Below are 19,659 nucleotides of genomic sequence, written 5' to 3'. Positions count from 1 at the left end.
AATTAACACTGAATCAGAGAATTTCAAATTTAAACATAAAATCGCTCAGAACATAGTTATTTTCAGTGAGCGTTTTAATTCAGTAACTGCATCTGCTTGTATATTTTTTTTCTTATTTTCAAAGCTTGTTCTATATTTTCTTTTTCTTTTTTTGGTATTTAATATGGTTGACAATTTAAAGTGGAAAAATCCTGAATATCTATTTGAACTTAACATCATGAGTCATTCAACGTTACTCATCAAGAGCCTGAAAAAAGTTCATACCCTTTGATCAGTAATTACACTTTTGAGATTTGATTCCAAGGAGATACCCTGCTCCATAAGATCTAAATAGGATTGCTTAAAATCTCAGTTTCATGAATTATGGAAAGATCAATGTCCTCCCCAAGATTTCTGCACATTCCCAGAGGGCTTGTCTTCTTATGGTCAGCTCTGGTTCTCTGTTTCTGCTAGATTCATTCAGCATAGGGATCAACTAGATGTCTTAAGCCTGTTGTGCTGTTCTACGCAATGCTTACCCAGAGTTAACACTCAGATCTTTTTCTTATTTTTTACAAATGCCACTCCCATCAGCTATTTGTGCACATAGCAGACTGTGGCAAATACAGGCAAGTAAGGGGAGTTTACCACACAGAAATGCCAACAACTTCAAACTGAATATTGGGCATATTTCTTCTTAAGGGTGCCTTAGTCACCCCCATCACTAGGGGCTTTTCACTAGTAGATTGTATTTGTGTCCTATTCTTTCTTCCCTCTCTATTCCTGCCATGCTTCTCTGTAGGTGGGAGTAATCTTCCCCACCCCACTGAGTTCGTGCTTGGCCTCATGACTTAATCTGGCCAATGGTATACGTGTGGAAGTGACAGTTGTGCCAGTTCCAAAATGAGGCTTTCGAGGCATGCCAAATTTCCACCAGCCCCCTTGTGTTCTTGTCATTTGCCAAAAGACCATGTTCCAGTTTAGCTACCTCTTTTACTGCTCTGGCTCTAGCCTGCATCCCTTTGGATCTGACTCTCTTCCTTAGCAATTTACCAAACTATTTTATTAAACGAAGGCAATTCCAATACCCCGGCCCCCCACTCCCAATCCATAATACAATTAAGATAACATACTATTTTTATCCTACTTAATTTACAATAGCAAAACAATCGGAAATAAGCCAACTTAGTTACATCTATATAATGCAATGTTATATAGCAAAATTGCATTTATAGATGGCTTAAAATTATTGGGGAGGAGATTAATTTAATTCAGTACAATTTAATTAAATCTTTGCTCTAAAAAGGATTTAAGGTGGTGGGGCTTACAGGGCTATGAAGAAAAGAAATATCATAAAAGATATAAATTAGAAATACATAAATTAAATTGACACGCCTTCCCAATAATACCATCTCCTCCCTTCCTCTGAAATAGCAAAATAAGTAAAGCACATTGGTAATGTTCAAAATACCATCTCTGAACACCCCGATTAAAAAATGGGCAGAAGACCTGAATAGACATTTTTCCAAAGAAGATGAACAGATGGCCAACAGGCACATGAAAAGATACTCAACATCACTAATTATTAGAGAATTGCAAATCAAAACCACAATGAGATATCATCTCACACCTGTCAGAATGGCTGTCATCAAAAAGGCCACAAATAACAAGTGTTGGCAAGGATGTGGAGAAAAGGGAACCCTCATACACTGTTGGTGGGAATATAAATTGGTACAGCCACTATGGAAAACGATACGGAGGTTCCTTAAAAAACTAAAAATAGAACTATCATATGACCCAGCAGTTCTACTCCTGGGTATATATCTGATGAAAACAAAAGATACATACATCCCAATATTCATAGCAGCATTACTTACAATAGCCAAGATATAGAAGCAACCTATGTGTCCAACAGATGAATCGATACAGAAGATATGTGTGTATATATACTATGGAGTACTACTTAGCCATAAAAAACTGAAATTCTGCCATTTGCAACAATGTGGATGGACTTAGAGGGTGTTATGCTTAGTGAAATCAGTCAGACAGAGAAACAAATACTCTCTGTTATCACTTATACATGGAATCTAAAAACTAGCACAAATAAATGTATATAACAAAGCAGAAACAGACTCACAGATATAAAGAACAAGCTAGTGATTATGAGTGGGGAGAAGAAGGGGGAGGGGCAAGATAGAGGTATGGGAAGGACTTCCCTGGTGGTCCAGTGGTTAAGACTCCTTGCTTCCACTGCAGGGGGTGTGGGTTTGGTCCCTGGTTGGGGGAACTAAGATCCCTCATGCTGTGCAGTGTGGCCAAAGGGTTAAAAAAAAAAAAAGGGGGGGGGGGTATAGGATTAAGAGATAAAATCTACTATGTATAAAATAAATAAACAACATGGATATACTGTACAACACAGGGAAATATAGCCATTATTTTGTAATAACTTTGAATGGAGTATAATCTATAAAAATATTGAATCACTATGCTGTACACCTGAAACTAATATAAAATTGTAAATCAACTATACCTCAATAAAAAAAACACCACCTCTATTCATTTGTAGGGGTATATGTGGCTTTTCAGATCTGTTGGGATTAACTAAAGAAAATTATAGAGTCAGAGGAGAAAAAGTTAAAACTGAATGCTAAATATAACTGTCACTATAATCCAAAGGAAAAACACACAGTAAAACCTTTGAGATTGCCCTCATGGAGACACCCTACTTCATAGCACTGTGCCAGGTTTTCAGGTCTCATTGTTTTCTTAGAGCACCTCTTTTATTTTTCTTCTACTTATTTTCCTTGTCTTCCCTGCCCCCCTTTCCATTCATTCTTTTCCCTTTTCTGCTGTGCTCAGTGTCCTGGAAGACTGATCTCTAGGTACTGCATGTCCAGGCCCCTTCCTGGTTGGCCAAAGCCTTGGAAAGTATGAGAGTGGAAGATTGGGGACAAGAAGGCCTGGGATGTTGGCATGTAGATGAATGTCTTGGAATGGTGAAAATATTTGTGTTTCCTATGAATGCCCACCAGAGGGCACCCATTCTAGAAGAGGCTTTCAAAACATAAATGGACACAACGATCCAAACTGTGCATTCCTGTGACTTCCCTGGTGGTTCAGTGGGTAAGACTCCGTGCTCCCAATGCGGGGGGTACCCCGGATCCATCCCTGGTCGGGGAACTAGATCCCGCATGCATGCCGCAACTAAGAAGTCCACATACCGCAACTAAAAAAAGATCCTGCATGCCGCAACTAAGACCCGGCGCAACCTAAATAAATAAATATAAAAACAAACAAACAAACAACAAAAAAAAACTGTGCGTGCCAGTCAGCCTCTTTCCCCAGAGCTCAACGGAGTCATGAGAAAGGTGGCCATGATGGTAGGGATGGAGTCTGTGCGTGGGCTCTGTGGTATAGTTCCTCTTGCCAAAGCTGACCTGGTCAATGATGGATGTCCAACAGCAGAGACCAACACTGAGTCCCTGATATGGTATTATTCCCACCGGGGGACTAGATACTTCTTGGTGGTAGGCAGATAATCCTGCAAATCAGTTAGCTGTATTGCACTGTAACAGACTGTTGGGAGAAATGCTGGCATTTCTAAGCAAATGGCATTGACAGCTTTGAGGATGTTTGCAAAGCTGCCTAGGGTTAGGATGCAGATTTATTTCATTACAGGGTAATAAAGCTAGTTTCACCCTCCAATCCTGGAGACATTTCAGGGTGATAAAAATGTTTCCCACTGGGTTGGCAGGAAAATTCGTTTCCTGACCAGTATAATAAAGATAATGTTGGGGGAAAAAAACACCGATATTGTCTCTCTCCAGAGGGCAGGTTTGCTAGCATTCCTTCTTTAAGATTGAGCGTTTCCTAAGCTCAGTGTTCTTCATCTGTGCTACAGATCTACTGTGCATGTCATTCACCTGCATTGCTCCCATGGTGTTTAGAGGGCAAGGAGAACTAATACAAACATGAAATTCATGCTGCCTGCTATGCTGTGAATGATAAGCTGCCTAAATCTATTTGGGCTTGTTTTCTCCTTACCAGCTGACTCTATGGAAGTTAGCAGCTTAGGAATTGTCTAACCACATGACAACCTCTTGACCCCCAAACTTAATACCTTAAAACTATAACCATTAATTATTTCTCATAGCCTATAAATTGGGCAGTTCTTCTGGTCTTATTTGATCTCACTCATGCATCTGTAGTCAGATGGGGGATCAACTGGGGTGAGGCTGGTCTGAAATAGCCTCAGCTGGGTCAACCTGGCTTTGTTCCATGTGGTCATTTACTCTCCAGTAGATTAGGTTGGACTTATTCTCATGGCAATGGTAGGTTTCCAAAATCAAACAATAGACCTGAAGAACTGGTATGTGGGTGGACCTTGAGGCCTAGGTTCAAAACTAGCACACTGTAACTTCTGCTGTATTCTACTGGCCAGGCACAAGGCCAGCCCAATTCAAAGAGTGGGGATAGAGATTCCATCTCTTAATGGAAGCAGCTCTAGAGCTACACTTCAAAGGATTTACATACAGAGAGAGGAAAAATTGGGGCCATTTTTTACAAATCATGCTACCATATGCTTTATCCTTTCCATCAGGGAGGGAGTGGTGATTTAACCACATAGGAATAGATACATATCCCAGATTCAGATTTGACTTTTCTACTGCTATAGACAATGTTTGTGTCACCCCCCCCCCCCCCCCACCTCCATTTCCAAATTCATATGTTGAAATCCTAATCCTCAGTGTGATGGTATTAGGAGGTCAGGCCTCTGGGAGGTGATTAGGTCCTGAGGATGGAGCCCTCATGAATGGGGTTAGTGCCCTTATAAAACAGACCCCAGAGAGCCCCTTTGCCTCTTCAACCATGTGAGACAGGGAGAGAAGACAGCTATCTTTGAACCAGAAAGTGAGCTCTCACCAGACACTGAATCTGACAGCACCTTGACCTTGGACTTCCCAGCCTCCAGAACTGTGAGAAATAAATTTCTGTTGTTTATAAGCCACTCAGTATACGGTATTCTGTTATAGTATCCTAATATCTCTATATATCCTATTGGTTCTGTTTTCCCGAAGAACCCTAATGATACCTAACTGCAATGTTTCTGCCAGCCCTAGCATTCATGGATACCTTATTCATTTTCATGGTATCTCACACATTGCTTCTGACTAAGGAGCTTATTTTATGATGAAAAAAGTATAGCAAAGAAACTTCTTGGTATTGCCAGTTACCCCATTTACTCAGATGTAGCTATAATAAAAAAAATAGGGCTTCCTTGGTGGCGCAGTGGTTGAGAGTCCGCCTGCTGATGCGGGCAGCAGAGGCCCAGCAGTATGCAGGCCTCTCACTGTTGTGGCCTCTCCCATTGTGGAGCACAGGCTCTGGACGCACAGGCTCAGCGGCCATGGCTCACGGGCCTAGCTGCTCCACAGCATGTGGGATCTTCCCAGACCGGGGCATGAACCCGTGTCCCCTGCATCGGCAGGCGGACTCTCAACCACTGCACCACCAGGGAAGCCCCGTGAACCATACTTTACTGTGCAAAATGTTTCTGCGTTATTTCATTACACTGTCACTACATCTTTGTCAGGCTAGGTGTTAGTGCAATTGTAGTTGAGGCTACTTGTTCATTAAGTGCTAGTCGTAGTGAAACAGGAGGGAAGGGGGCAGGGCACAACCTTTAAAAGAATGACATGGCCAGGAGTTCCCTGGTGGCCTAATGGTTAGGATTCTGGGCTTCCACTGCTGTGGCCTGGGTTCAATCCCTGGTCAGAGAACTAAGATCCTGCAAGCCACGTGGTGCAGCGAAAAAACAAACAAACAAAAAGAATGACATAGCCATTGAGGATATGACATAAACTGGTTAGAATCAACTAGGTCCAAGATGGCAGTAGACCTTGAGCCTCATTATATGCTCATTGTAATACATTAGCATATGCCAAATGACATACCTACAGGCGCCTACAGTTCTAAGGCAGACCATAAAAGGCCAAAAAGTGGGCAGTGGCCCAATTCCTGGAAATCCCCATCCCTTCCCCCAAACAGTTGAATAATCCTCCCACTCACTAGCCTATGAAATTACTCAGCCCACAAAAACCATCTACCCCATATTTCAGGGCCTCTCATCTTCTGAGATGCCTCACACTCTGTGGAGTGTGTTTCTCCCACCACTGCTCTCACTTTTTGAGATGGACTGCATTCTGTCTATGGGATGTTGTACCTCTCTAAATAATCCACGTCTTCCATATTGCATTGCCTCTCGCTGAATTCCTTCTGCGCTAAGACATAAAGAACCTGAGCTTCAGTAAGTCCTGACACCAGGTGAGCAATTTTAATTAAAAGACAGTGGGTTTGAGTCCCAGTCAGAGTTTTGGCTGAGTAAAAGTCCCAGCCCATGGGTTCAAATCCAAGTGTGAGTTTCGGCTGGGTTCAATCCCATCTGAGTTGTCTGAAGCTTTGTTGCTTAACCCTTGGCCTCAGAATTCTTTCCACTCTCCCCTAGCTGTCAGAGGATGGCTTGAGTCCTTAAAGGATAGGTAGCTTTTGAACAATTGGAGTGAGAAAGCAGGGAGAAGTACCCTAGGCTGGGGCAGGGGTGGGGGTGGTGGCAACCAGCTTTCTGTAAGCAGGTAGGGTAGGGGGGCCCCAGAGAAAGAACCAGGCATGGCTTTCTTGACATAAGGGAAGCAATTTTTGGCCTAAGCCATTTTGTGACCTAAGCCTGACCACATTTGTCCTTGAATAGGTCTCGGTAATTAATTAAGTGAGGGAATGCAGGAACAAAGGAAAAGCAGTCAAGAAACAAGTTTCTGGGACTTCCCCAGTGGTCCAGTGGTTAAGACTCAGAGCTTCCACTGCAGGGGGTGCAGGATCGATCCCCGGTTGGGGAACTAATATCCCGCATGCCATGAGCCATGGCAAAAAAAAAAGAAACAAGTTTCTCCCCAAGGCATATACATAACAATCTGATACATGTCTTTGGGTTCTACAGGAACTAAGGCTCCAGACCTAGGTGGAGGATGGAATGATGATGTCGACCCTCCTGACTTCAATCAACTAAAGCCTGGACTCTGTTGACCTCTGCCCCAATTCTACGATGAATTCTCCTCTGCTCAAGCCCCTTCATGAATATGTACGCTCCCTTAGCTTAACGCTTCCCCAATTTTCCTGTTTGGAGAGACAATGCATTGGGGAAGATTCTTTGTTTTCCTTACTTGCTGCAAGTAATATATCCTTCCTTATTCCTAACTTTGGCTTAGTCGTGTCTTTTGGGTTCACTAAGGTGAACCACTTTTCCAGTAATGGCTTGACCAAGAGGAGAGTGCAGGCAACATACAGATGGCAAATACTGTGAACAGCAATGGATGATGCGAACGTCAGTTTGACCTCCTTCCCTTATCTCCTGAGTCAAAATCCTTACACAGCTCCAGGTTTTGTCTCTAGCTCTGGAAAGCTCTACCTCTGCCCTTTACCCGATAGTACTTCCTCCCTCCCTGGGCTCAGTTCCCCCGCCAGTCTCTCCGTCACTCAGATCAACAGCAAGCTCCCCAAATCCCCCATTGGCTCCTTTAGCCTTTCCCACCCGGCTCCTCCCACCAGAAGCCCCGCCCCCTGCGCTACGCTCTCGCTCTGGCTTACCTTTCTCCGGCGCAGGTGGCGTAGGCGACCAAATCCAGCGGCACAGCGACAGGACAGTCGAGCAGCCGGAAGCGGCCTCTCTTTTCCGGAACCCCACTGCCTTGTGGGACCGTGGCTGGTTCCTCCGGCCTGGGCAGGTTTTCCGGACTCCTCCGCTCCACCTCCCTCCTCGGGTACGGAAGCTGAGAGGGTCCGCGGACGGCCATGGCGGCGCACCTCAAGAAGCGGGTGTACGAGGAATTCACTAAGGTGGTTCAGGTAAGCTCTGGAAGGAAAGGTCCCGGCACCTGTCTGGGGTAGGGGAAGGTTCTCCACGCTCCAGGCACTTTGCCAGACCAGGCGCCACAAAGCTGGGTTGAATGCCTACTGCTTTGGTAGGCAGCGTCTCTGAGGCTACACTTTAGTGGGCGTGTCGTTTGCCGCTGTTGTTGTCAGCATTAATACGTGCAGTCTGACACTAAAAAATTATTAGAAGAAACAAACAGCGCTTTACAATCTACGAAAATATTTTATTCGTTACTTCATTTTATTCGTATTACATTAGCATCCTCATTTTACAGATGAGGACTTTGAGGCTTCTGGTGGAGTATGAGCCAGTTAGTGGCAAATTGCCTCCCAACTCCCGTTACAAAAAAAGCGCCCAGGGACAAGTTGGCTGTATGCAGAGCTCAAGGGATTGGAAGAGGAGCCTATAGAAATCCTCAAGACCCAGTCAGAGCAGGCGAGGGTCACAGGCTTCATAGGGGTGGAACTTTCCATTGGTGGAACAGTTCACCTAGGGAGGAGGGCAATACCTTCCTCCTTTAGAGTTGTTTAAGGACTGGTGGGCCAAACCCGTGTTAGCAGTTAGTGATTCTCCTTGTATTTCCTCATATATATAGCTGAAGTAGAGGTTGATCCCACGTCATACCTTGTGTCGTGCTTCTCAGACTTTGTGTATCCAAATCACCTGGGGTCTTTTTAAAATGTAGATTCCACTCAGTAAGTAAATCGGGCCGGGGAGGTGAGGCAATAATCTGCACTTCTGAGAAGCCCTCAATTGATGCCAGTCAGTAGCATCCTTCCATCCACAGACTTGTGGAATAGCAAGCTTTAGACCATCCAGCAGGACACTGATCCTTAAACATTTCATTTATTCCTTCAACAAGAGTTTACTGAGTAAAAGTGTGGTTACTACGTATTAGGTATGGTAAAAGGTGCTGAGCTACAAAGTCCAATACACAGTAGGGTCCCTGTCCTTTAGGAACTCACAGGCGAGTGGGAGATACGGAACGGCATATCTGTGATTGTAGTGCAAAGAGGTAATTGCATCGACAAATCAAGTCTTCCTCTTTTTACAGCTACTTGTTTTTTTAAATAAATAAATAAATTTATTTATTTATTTATTGTTGGCTGCGTTGGGTCTTGGGCTTTTTCTAGTTGGCGGCGAGTTGGGGCTACTCCGTTGCGGTGCGCGGGCTTCTCACTGTGGTGGCTTCTCTTGTTGCGGAGCACGGGCTTTAGGCGCGCGGGCTTCAGTAGTTGTGGCACACGGGCTCAGTAGTTGTGATTTGCAGGCTGTAGAGAGCAGGCTCAGTAGTTGTGGTGCACGGGCTTGGTTGCTCCGTGGCGTGTGGGATCCTCCTGGACCAGGGTTCGAACCTGTGTCTCCTGCATTGGCAGGCGGATTCTTAACCACTGTGCCACCAGGGAAGCCCCCTCCCAACCCTTTTTTTTTTAACAGCTATTTCTTTTTGTAAAAACTCCCTAGCCAAACTTCCTAGCTCTTTGTGATTTAACAGTATTCCTTCTAGCTGTATCACTGCCTTTTTTGTTTTGTGGACACTTTGTGACGTATTCCCATTGTGTGTAGGGAAGTTAGTTTGCTTCTTATTCTTGTTTTTTTCTGAAAATAACTTTGATATTTACCTTAACACTCTTTTGTTGCTCCTTTTTATGTGAAATTAGTTTTCCTCAACTTTTTTTTTTTTTTTTTTTTTTTTGCGGTACGCGGGACTCCCACTGTTGTGGCCTCTCCCCTTGCGGAGCACAGGTTCTGGACGCGCAGGCTCAGCGGCCATGGCTCACGGGCCCAGCTGCTCCGCTGCATGTGGGATCTTCCCAGACCGGGGCACGAACCCGTGTCCCCTGCATCGGCAGGCAGACTCTCAACCACCGCGCCACCAGGGAAGTCCTTCCTCAACTTTTAAAATGAGTCAACATTCAGGAAAGCTTTCTGACTTCACAGAGCTCCCTCTTCTGTGGCTTGCTTTTTGGGATTTCCTGGCTCTGTTTCGTTTGCCCCCCTTTTTAAAAAATTGTGGCAAAATATATATAACACAGAATTTATCATTTTAACCATTTTTTAAGTGTAGGGTTCAGTGGCATTAACTACTTTCACTTTGTTGTGAAATGTCACTTCCTTTCTTTCCAGTATTCTGTTGTTCCCCCTTACCAAGACTACTCACCCCTCCTCCAGCATGCCACGTGTTTGCACCTCTCCAAACTTTTGTATCTGTTGTTTCCTTTACATAGAATGGATGTCATGCTTCCCTCTCTCTTTGTTCTCCACTCAGTGGACTTATATTTTTGCTTTAGTCTCTCCTCCCCTGCTTCTGTAGCACTCATCTATTTGTACTTATCACTGAGTGCTACTATAATTACTAGTTTACATATCTCCCCACCAGTTTGGGCTCCTCGAGGGCAGAGATGATGCGTGGTTCATCTGTGTTCCCTGGATAGACCATAAGGCGTGGCTCACTAAAATGTTATAGATGGTTGAATGATAGCAGATATTGGTCTGTCCTTCTCCTTATATACTCCCTAGGGAAAAAAATCTTTCCAATCTTTTGACCTAATTGCAGCCCAGATAACACTGAAGACCAAATTTGTGTGGAATAGGATGGAAATTGGTAAGGATTTTAAGAGAAGAGCTCATTTCTTCACTTCATTGTTCATGCATGGTTACCATGGAGTGATGAAATGAGATCTTACTGCTTCTCTTATTTTTCCTCTGCTATGAAGATGAGGGAGAGAGAACTGATATGTATCTAGTGCTTATTATGTGTTTGCACAATAAAGACATTATACTTTAGACTTCTTAAATATCCCTATGATGTAGGTATTGTATTCCTTTTTATAGAAGAAGGAGAAGGCCTCCTCTAGCTAGTAAGTGGTAATTGAACTCAGATTCCTCTGACTTCAAAGCCCTTGGTCTTTTTATTATGCCATGCCATGTTCCTGTCTAGAATAATCCTAGTCTCTTCTCTGTAGAAGTGTAAATTTGTAAAGAGGTGATTGCTCAAGGTATCATTATGATGCATCAAGTGTTAAGGAAAAAATTTTTTTTGAATTTTATTTTTAATACAGCAGGTTATTATCTTTTTTATATGTATTAGTGTATATATGTCAATCCCAATCTCCCAATTCATCCCACCACCACCCCTCACCCCTTTCCCCCTTTGGTGTCTATACGTTTGTTCTCTGCATCTGTGTCTCCATTTCTGTGTGCAAACTGATTCATCTGTGCCATTTTTCTAGATTCCACATATATGCGTTAATATACGATATTTGTTTTTCTCTTTCTGACTTACTTCACTCTGTATGACAGTCTCTGTGTCCATCCATGTCTCTACAAATGACCCAGTTTCGTTCCTTATTATGCCTGAGTAATATTCCATTGTATGTATGTACCACATCTTCTTTATCCATTCGTCTGTCTGTGGGCATTTAGGTTGCTTCCATGACCTGGCTATTGTAAATAGTGCTTCAGTGAACATTGGGGTGCATGTGTCTTTGAATTATGGTTTTCTCCATGTATATGCCCAGTAGTGGGATTGCTGGGTCATATGGTAATTCTATTTTTAGTTTTTTAAGGAAACTCCATACTGTTCTCCATAGTGGCTGTATTAATTTACATTCCCACCAACAGTGCAAGAGGGTTCCCATTTCTCTACACTCTCTTCAGCATTTGTTTGTAGATTTTCTGATGATGCCCATTCTAACTGGTGTGAGGTGATACCTCATGTAGTTTTGATTTGCATTTCTCTAATAATTAGTGATGTTGAGCAGCTTTTCATGTGCTTCTTGGCCATCTGTATGTCTTCTTTGGAGAAATGTCTATTTAGGTCTTCTGCCCATTTTTTGATTGGGTTGTTTGTTTTTTTAATATTGAGCTGCATGAGCTGTTTATATATTTTGGAGATTAATCCTTTGTCCATTGATTCGTTTGCAAATATTTTCTCCCATTCTGAGGGTTGTCTTTTCATCTTGTTTATAGTTTCCTTTGCTGTGCAAAAGCTTTTTAGTTTCATTAGGTCCCATTTGTTTATTTTTTTTTTTAATTTCCATTACTCTAGGAGGTGGTCAAAAAAGAGCTTGCTGTGATTTATGTCAGAGTGTTCTTCCTATGTTTTTCTCTAAGAGTTTGATAGTGTCTGGCCTTACATTTAGGTCTTTAATCCATTTTGAGTTTATTTTTGTGTATGGTGTTAGGGAGTGTTCTAATTTCATTCTTTTACCTGTAGCGGTCCAGTTTTCCCAGCACCAGTTATTGAAGAGACTGTCTTTTCTTCATTGTATATCCTTGCCTCCTTTGTTATAGATTAGTCGACCATAGGTGCGTGGGTTTATCTGTGGGTTTTCTATCCTGTTCCGTTGATTTATATTTCTGTTTTTGTGCCAGTACCATATTGTCTTGATTACTGTAGCTTTGTAGTATAGTCTGAAGTCAGGGAATCTTGATTCCTCCAGCTCCATTTTTTCTTTCTCAAGATTGCTTTGGCTATTCAGGGTCTTTTGTGTCTCCATACAAATTTTAAGATTTTTTTGTTCTAGTTCTGTGAAAAATGCCATTGGTAATTTGATAGGGATTGCATTGAATCTGTAGATTGCTTTGGGTAGTATAGTCATTTTCACAGTGTTGATTCTTCCAATCCAAGAACATGGTATATCTCTCCATCTGTTTGTGTCATCTTTGATTTCTTTCATCAGTGTCTTGCTGTTTTCTGAGTATAGGTCTTTTACCGCCTTATGTAGGTTTATTCCTAGGTATTTTATTCTTTTTATTGCAATGGTGAATGGGATTGTTTCCTTAATTTCTCTTTCTGATCTTTCATTTTTAGTGTATAGGAATGCAAGTGATTTCTGTGCATTAATTTTGTATCCTACAACTTTACCAAGTTCGTTGATTAGCTCTAGTAGTTTTCTGATGATTACTGTTGATTACAACTTTTATCTTCTGTTGTGATCTTCTCTATATCTACACACCAGGGCCTTACGTAAGCCCTGGAGTAACAGGTTCCCTTTTACGTGAACTTTTTGGCACTCATCATATGTAACAGATGCATCTAGAATAGTTCTAGTTAGGCACCATCCTTGGGAAAGTTGAGAAAATAGTTACTCAGCTAATTTTGTGTGTTCTGTGGTTCAGATGAGGATCCCTGATTGAGATAGACTAGTGGTAGGTCATCATTTCTGTTTTTTATGGATGATAAAAATGTGAATCATGACATACTTAGAATAGAGCAGCAGAGTTGGAATCAGAGACAACTTCTAATTCCAAATCAATCATTCAGTAAATATTTGTTAAGTAGCTGCAGTTTGCTAGGCATATGGCAATGTATTTCTTTCCTATACTGACCATCCTTCTAACAAAGGTAGAATGATTTGGGTGAAAATAGTCATCCGTTATGAGAGGAAGATTTTTGTCCTCAGTGTAAGCTGCAGACCATTCCCATCAGTTGTAGTTTTCTTAGGAGGCAAGGTGAGCCTAGTAAGTGCCTCAGCACAGTCTGAATATATTTGTCGAATTGAGATTTCTTTTCTAATAAGGAGTGGAGCAGATCCTTTGTGTGTCCTCTTAACCCTAAAGCTACAACAATCCTAAGAGATAGGCAGAACAAAATATTCGTGGACCTACTTTACAGAGAAAGAAACTGAGACTTAGAGAAGTTAAATAACTTACCCAAAGCTGTAGGAGCTAGTGAAAAGCAAAATTGGGACTCATAGCTTTGTCTCCAGTTGGCTCCTTTCCCAGTTCATAACACTGCTTTTTGTTTAAGCTGGGTCTGTTACCTAAATACATTATTTTGGTATAGGAAAAATTATTTCCATCAAACAAGGTAAAGTTAAATTTGCAACTCTCTGTTTTCAGTCAAGTTTTCATGTTTTATCTTTCCTACCCTCTTGCAGCAACAGCAGGAGGAAATTGCCACTAAGAAACTCCGACTGACAAAACCAAGTAAATCTGCAGCACTCCACATAGATCTGTGTAAGGCTACCTCCCCAGCAGATGCTTTGCAGTACCTACTTCAGTTTGCCAGGAAGCCTGTGGAGGCAGAAAGTGTGGAGGGAGTAGTCAGGATTCTCTTGGAACATTATTACAAGGTAAGAAGGTCTTGAGGACCTGATGAGAGTGTGTATGGGAGTATGTATAGGAGTTGTATCATGTGTCTGCAGAATAGGTTAATATGCAAAATAAATAATAAGTATTCATTCAACAGTCTTTTACTGAGTGTCTTCCATGTGCTAGGCACTGTGGATACAGAGATAAAAAAGATCCAAAAGGTCCAAAAAGATCCTATTATCAGAAGCTTTCATGGGCTTCCCTGGTGGCAGAGTGGGGACGCGGGTTCCAGCCCTGGTCCGGGAAGATCCCACATGCTGTGGAGCAACTAAGCCTGTGCACCACAACTACTGAAGCCTGCGCGCCTGGCGCCGGTGCTCCACAGCAAGAGATGCCACTGCATTGAGAAGCCCATGCACTGCAATGAAGAGTAGCTCCTGCTTGCGGCAACTAGAGAAAGCCCACACACAGCAAAGAAGACCCAATGCAGTCAAAAAAAAAAAAAAAAGTTACAGTATCTAGATGGAAACAGATGTGAATGATAAAATGCATCAAATTGCTCAGAGTACTGAGACTGCGTTGGAGCACAAAGGAGGAGTTAACTTCAACCATGACCCTTCTGTAACCAGATTTGTCTCTGGCATATAGTCCTCTCATTCTGCTGTTACTGCTTTAATTCAAGGCCCTCATATCTAACTGCAATAGTCCTTTTTTTTTTTAACTTTTTTAGCTAAGTGGCATTTTATTTCTCTATTTTCATGGGTTAGAAAAAAACATCAATTCATGCATAGTTAAATAGAGGAAATATTTTAAGCAGAAAATGAAATTTGTAAAATGGTTTATTTTTCAGTTTTTATTTGTAAGTAAGATCTGAAGTAAAAGAAGAAATAATTTTCAAATATTTGAATCACAGATGACTTCGGATTTTAAACTTTAGTATGAAAATTATTGAGCTTATAGAAAAGTAGAGAATACTGTATGAACTGCCAAATACCCATCTTTGGGATTAAATAGTTATTAATATTTTGTCAAATTTGCTCAGTTTGTTTTCCTGAAGTTTTTTTAAAGTATCATAATACTTTTCCCTAAATAGTTCAGTAAATACCTCTTACAAAGGGACACTTAAAAAATATAACCATCTAAGCATCTCAAGTAAAATTAACGTCATCTAACAAATGGTCCATATTCACATTTCTCTAGTTGTTCCCCAAATATCTTGTTATAGTTGATTTGTTCAAATCGAAATGCAAACTGTCTCCACATATGGCATTTGCTTTTTTAAAAATCTAGAACAATTTTTATTATTTTGGTGACATTGACCTGTTAAAGAAATTTGGTCAGTTGTTTTGTAAAATGCCTTGTTTTCTACAACACTATGTTAGTTCCTGTTACACAGTATAGTGATTCAGTATTTCCATACATTTCAAAATGTTCACCACAATAAGTTGAGTTATGATTTGTCACCATACAAAATATTAAATAGTTATTGACTATATTCCCCACCCTGTACATTTCATACCCATGACTCATTTATTTTGCAACTGGAAGTTTATATCTCTTAAGCTTCCTCATCTATTTCTCTCCTCCCCCCCAACCCCTTCCCCTCTGGCAAACACCTATGTATCTCGATATCTATGACTCTCTTTCTGTTTTGTTGTGTTTATTCATTTGTTTTGTTTTGTTGATTCCACATGTAACTGAAATCATATGGTGTTTGTCTTTCTCTGACTTATTTCACTTAGCATAATACCCTCTCGGTCCATCCATGTTGTCGCAAATGGCAAGGTTTCATTCTTTTTTTATGGCTGAGTAATATTCCATTGTATATATAAATCACGTCTTCTTTATCCATTCATTTATCGATGGGCACTTAACGTTGCTTCCGAATCTTGGCTGTGATAATGCTGCAACAAACATAGGGGTGTGTATATCTTTTGGAATTAGTATTTTTGTTTTCTTCTGATAAATACCCAGGGGTGGAATTGCTGGACTGTATGGAATTTTGTTTTCAACTTTTTGTCATGGAACATTTCAACTATGTATACAATTAGAGAGAATAGTTTAATTCCCATGTACTCATTACCCATCTTCAACAATTATCATTTTATGTCTAAATTTGTTTTATTCCCACCCCCACTCCTACTGTCCACTTCCATTTCCTCCACTCTCACCCTCTACCAGATTCTTGTGAAAACAAATTCCTGGCATCATATCATTTTATTCATAAATTTCAGTTTGTATCTCTAAACAATAAAGACTCTTTTTAAAAACATAATCACAATACCGTTACCATGTCTAAAAGAAAAATTGGACTCAGGCATTCTGATGTCAGACCCCAAGCTCTTTAACCAGGCCATGCTGTGTGCATTAGTCTAGCAGATTCTAGCCCCAGAGGAAAGGAGGAGGGATGATAAATGGGTCCAGTTCTAGATTGATGACTATAGTGTTTTTTTATTCTTCTATTTTATACAGAAATATGGTATCTTGTATTTTAGTAGATAACTACTTTGGCTTCTGCTTTTCTCATTCAAGGTTTTCTGTAGCTGAACTTGTTAATATTTCACATGAGGGGTTCTTCACTTATACTACTGTGTTAGTTGCTGTGGAGGATGTTGGGAACCGTGAGACATGTTCTTTGTCCTTTAAGGGCCAGTAGTATAGTTGGTAGATCAAATATATATGTGATATATAGATGGTAAGGCCTTGAGTTATTCATTTGTTTATTTTTTTTATTCACTCTAAGTGTTCTGAATTCTAATTCTGTGCCAGGCCTTGTGCTTCATGTTGATGATACAGAGATTAATATATGATCCCTGACCTGAGTCTAGTTGGGTAGATTAGACAAAAAATGGATAATAATACAATGTTATAGGTGCTACGAAATCTGAGACGGGTTATGATATAACTTTAAAGAAGAGGGTAATCAATTGTACTTGGGAGCACGGGCCTAGAAGGGCATTATAGAGTAGTGATGCTTGAGATGAATCTTAATCAGATTATGGGTAGTTGGAAAGTAGGAGGAAAGACGTTTTAGAAAGAAGGAGCAATCGTGAGCAAAGGCATCGAGATGTGAAATAACTTATCACGTTAGAAGAAATACAGGTAGTTTGGCTGCTGTAGATTTTATTTTATTTTATTACTTTTTAAATTAATTATTTTTGGCTGTGTTGGGTCTTCGTTGCTGTGTGTGGGCTTTCTCTAGTTGCGGCGAGCGGGGGCTACTCTTCGTAGCGGTGCGCGGGCTTCTCATTGCGGTGGCTTCTCTTGTTGCGTAGCACAGGCTCTAGGCCCACGGGCTTCAGTAGTCGTGCCATTTGGGTTCAGCAGTGTGGCTTGTGGGTTCTAGAGCTCAGGCTCAGTAGAGCTCAGGCTCAGTAGTTGTGGCACACGGGCTTAGTTGCTCCGTGGCATGTGGGATCTTCCCGGACCAGGGCTCGAACCGTGTCTCCTGCATTGGCAGGCGGATTCTTAATCACTGCGCCACCAGGGAAGTCCCTGGTGTAGATTTTAAATTGAGAACTCTTTACTTTAGACTAGAAATCTTGTCTAATGGAAGGTTCTTGTATTCTACCTTGGGGGTTTTTGTTTTAGACATGTCACTCTCGGGGGGCGGTATGGAGGATGGAGGAACTGAATGAGGGCAAGACGGGAGTTAGGGTGACCAACTAGGAGACTGATAAGTCTACAGCAAGATGAGGAAAGCCTGAACAAGGCCAGTTTTAATGTGAGAAGAGCAATTATTAGAGAGGCCTTCCCCCAAGGCAGTTTTAAGCTTAGGCATGAAAGGTACCAGGGGATAATTTCAGAAAGTAGAAGAACTTGAGTAAAGTATCTAGATGAAGAAAGAATGTTACTAGGTCAGATACTCTCTTTCCTCCTTGCCTTCCTCTTATCTGCTAGACTTAGTACTTCTGTTTTCTGTGCTGCTCCCTTGTGTTTGGAGGTCTGTGACTCCATTCCAGACCATTGAAAGACTATGTATCTTTTCTGTCCTCTTTCACTGCAGAATTAGGGTATTTGACTAATCTATTGTCTCTGAAAGACAATTACTTGATTTGATGATGTTATTTTAATGATTTGAAGTCCATAAAGAATTGGCTTTTATTTGTGTTCAAAACTGAATTTGGTATCTCCCTTCATTCTCCAGTTTACCTTATAGCAAGGAGTATACCACCAACAATATAGACCCTTAAATCAGAAACCCAAGAAGGATCCTAAATATAACCCTCACCCTTTCCTTTCTCCATATTCCCTTCCTCACCAACTCATGTTGATTTTACCTTCTAAATATCTCTTAAGTCCATCTACCTCTCTGTTTCCATTACCTCAGTAATATAAACAACTGTCATATTTTTAATTTATTATTATTATTTTTTAATTTTTTGGCTGCACCACACAGCATCAGGATCTTAGTTCCCCAACCAGGGATCGAACCCGCACCCTCTGCAGTGGAAGTGCAGAGTCTTAACCGCTGGACCGCCAGGGAAGTCCCAACTATCATATTTTTAAGCTTTACTATGAAATATAACATGTAAAGAATACGTAGAAAAACCTCATATAGCCTATTGATCAACATGAACACCGTATGTGACTACCATCCAGGTCAAGAAATGGAATATAATCAGCCTCCCATAGGCCCCCTCAAAACTCCTTCTAATTATTTCTCCCCCCTTTCCCAAAGATAACCACTACTCTCCTGACTTTTGGGGTAAAAAATTCCTTAAAAAATTTTTTTTACCATTTAAACTTGTACTAAATACAGATTTATTTGGTAAAAAAAAACACACTCCTTTTCTTCCTTCCTTCCTTCCTTCCTTCCTCTTTCCCTCCCTCCCTCTCTGTATGTATCTTTTTTTGTGGGACTTTTGCTCAAAATTCTGTGAGATTTATCTATATTATTAACTGTAGCTGTAGTTCATTCATTTTTACTACAGTATAAGACTTCGGGCTTCCCTGGTGGCACAGTGGTTGAGAGTCCGTCTGCCGATGCAGGGGACACGGGTTCGTGCCCCGGTCCGGGAAGATCCCACATGCCGTGGAGCGGCTGGGCCCATGAGCCACGGCCGCTGAGGCTGCGCGTCCGGAGCCTGTGCTCCGCAATGGGAGAGGCCACAACAGTGAGAGGCCCGCGTACCGCAAAAAAAAGAAAAAAAAAAAAAAGATTTCATTGTATGAGTATACCATAATTTATTTATTCATTCTATTATTGATGGACATTTAGACTGTTTCCAGGTTTTAGCTATTATAAGAAATATTGCCACAGACATTTTTATACAAGTCTCTTGGTGTGCATGGCTTGCATTTCTGTGTAGTATATACCCTGGAGTGGAATTACTGAGCCAACTGTTTTCCAAAGTGATAATACCAGTTTACACTCGTATTAGCACTGTGTGAGAGTTCCAGTTGTTCCACATACTTTCCAATAGCTGCAATTGATTTTCTTCATTTTTTTTTTTTAAATATATTTATTTATTTATTTATTTTTGACTGTGTTGGGTCTTCGTTTCTGTGCAAGGGCTCTCTCCAGTTGCGGCGAGCAGGGGCCACTCTTCATCGCGGTGCGCGGGCCTCTCACTATCGCGGCCTCTCTTGTTGCGGAGCACAGGCTCCAGACGCGCAGGCTCAGTAGTTGTGGCTCACGGGCCTAGTTGCTCCGCGGCATGTGGGATCCTCCCAGACCAGGGCTCGAACCCGTGTCCCCTGCATTGGCAGGC

General features: G+C 41.5%; 1 protein-coding gene across 1 annotated transcript in view; it reads left to right on the top strand.

The window, feature by feature from the left end:
* INTS4 (integrator complex subunit 4) overlaps nucleotides 1-19,659 on the top strand; it is a 127,514-nt gene that overhangs the window by 6,529 nt on the left and 101,326 nt on the right. Inside the window, exons 2-3 of the mRNA XM_027083496.1 lie at nucleotides 6,974-7,878; nucleotides 13,792-13,986. Of these exons, the coding sequence (XP_026939297.1) occupies nucleotides 7,825-7,878; nucleotides 13,792-13,986 (249 nt within the window). The 5' untranslated portion in view covers nucleotides 6,974-7,824. The remainder of the gene's footprint in view (nucleotides 1-6,973; nucleotides 7,879-13,791; nucleotides 13,987-19,659) is intronic.

The sequence above is a fragment of the Aethalodelphis obliquidens genome, unplaced genomic scaffold, assembly GCF_003676395.1.
Source record: "Aethalodelphis obliquidens isolate GAN/ISIS:26980383/991018 unplaced genomic scaffold, ASM367639v1 scaffold50, whole genome shotgun sequence".
In the NCBI taxonomy this organism is placed as follows: Eukaryota; Metazoa; Chordata; class Mammalia; order Artiodactyla; family Delphinidae; genus Aethalodelphis; species Aethalodelphis obliquidens.
The sequence above is the reverse complement of the archived record's forward strand: the minus strand, read 5'-3'. Positions and strand labels throughout refer to the sequence as shown.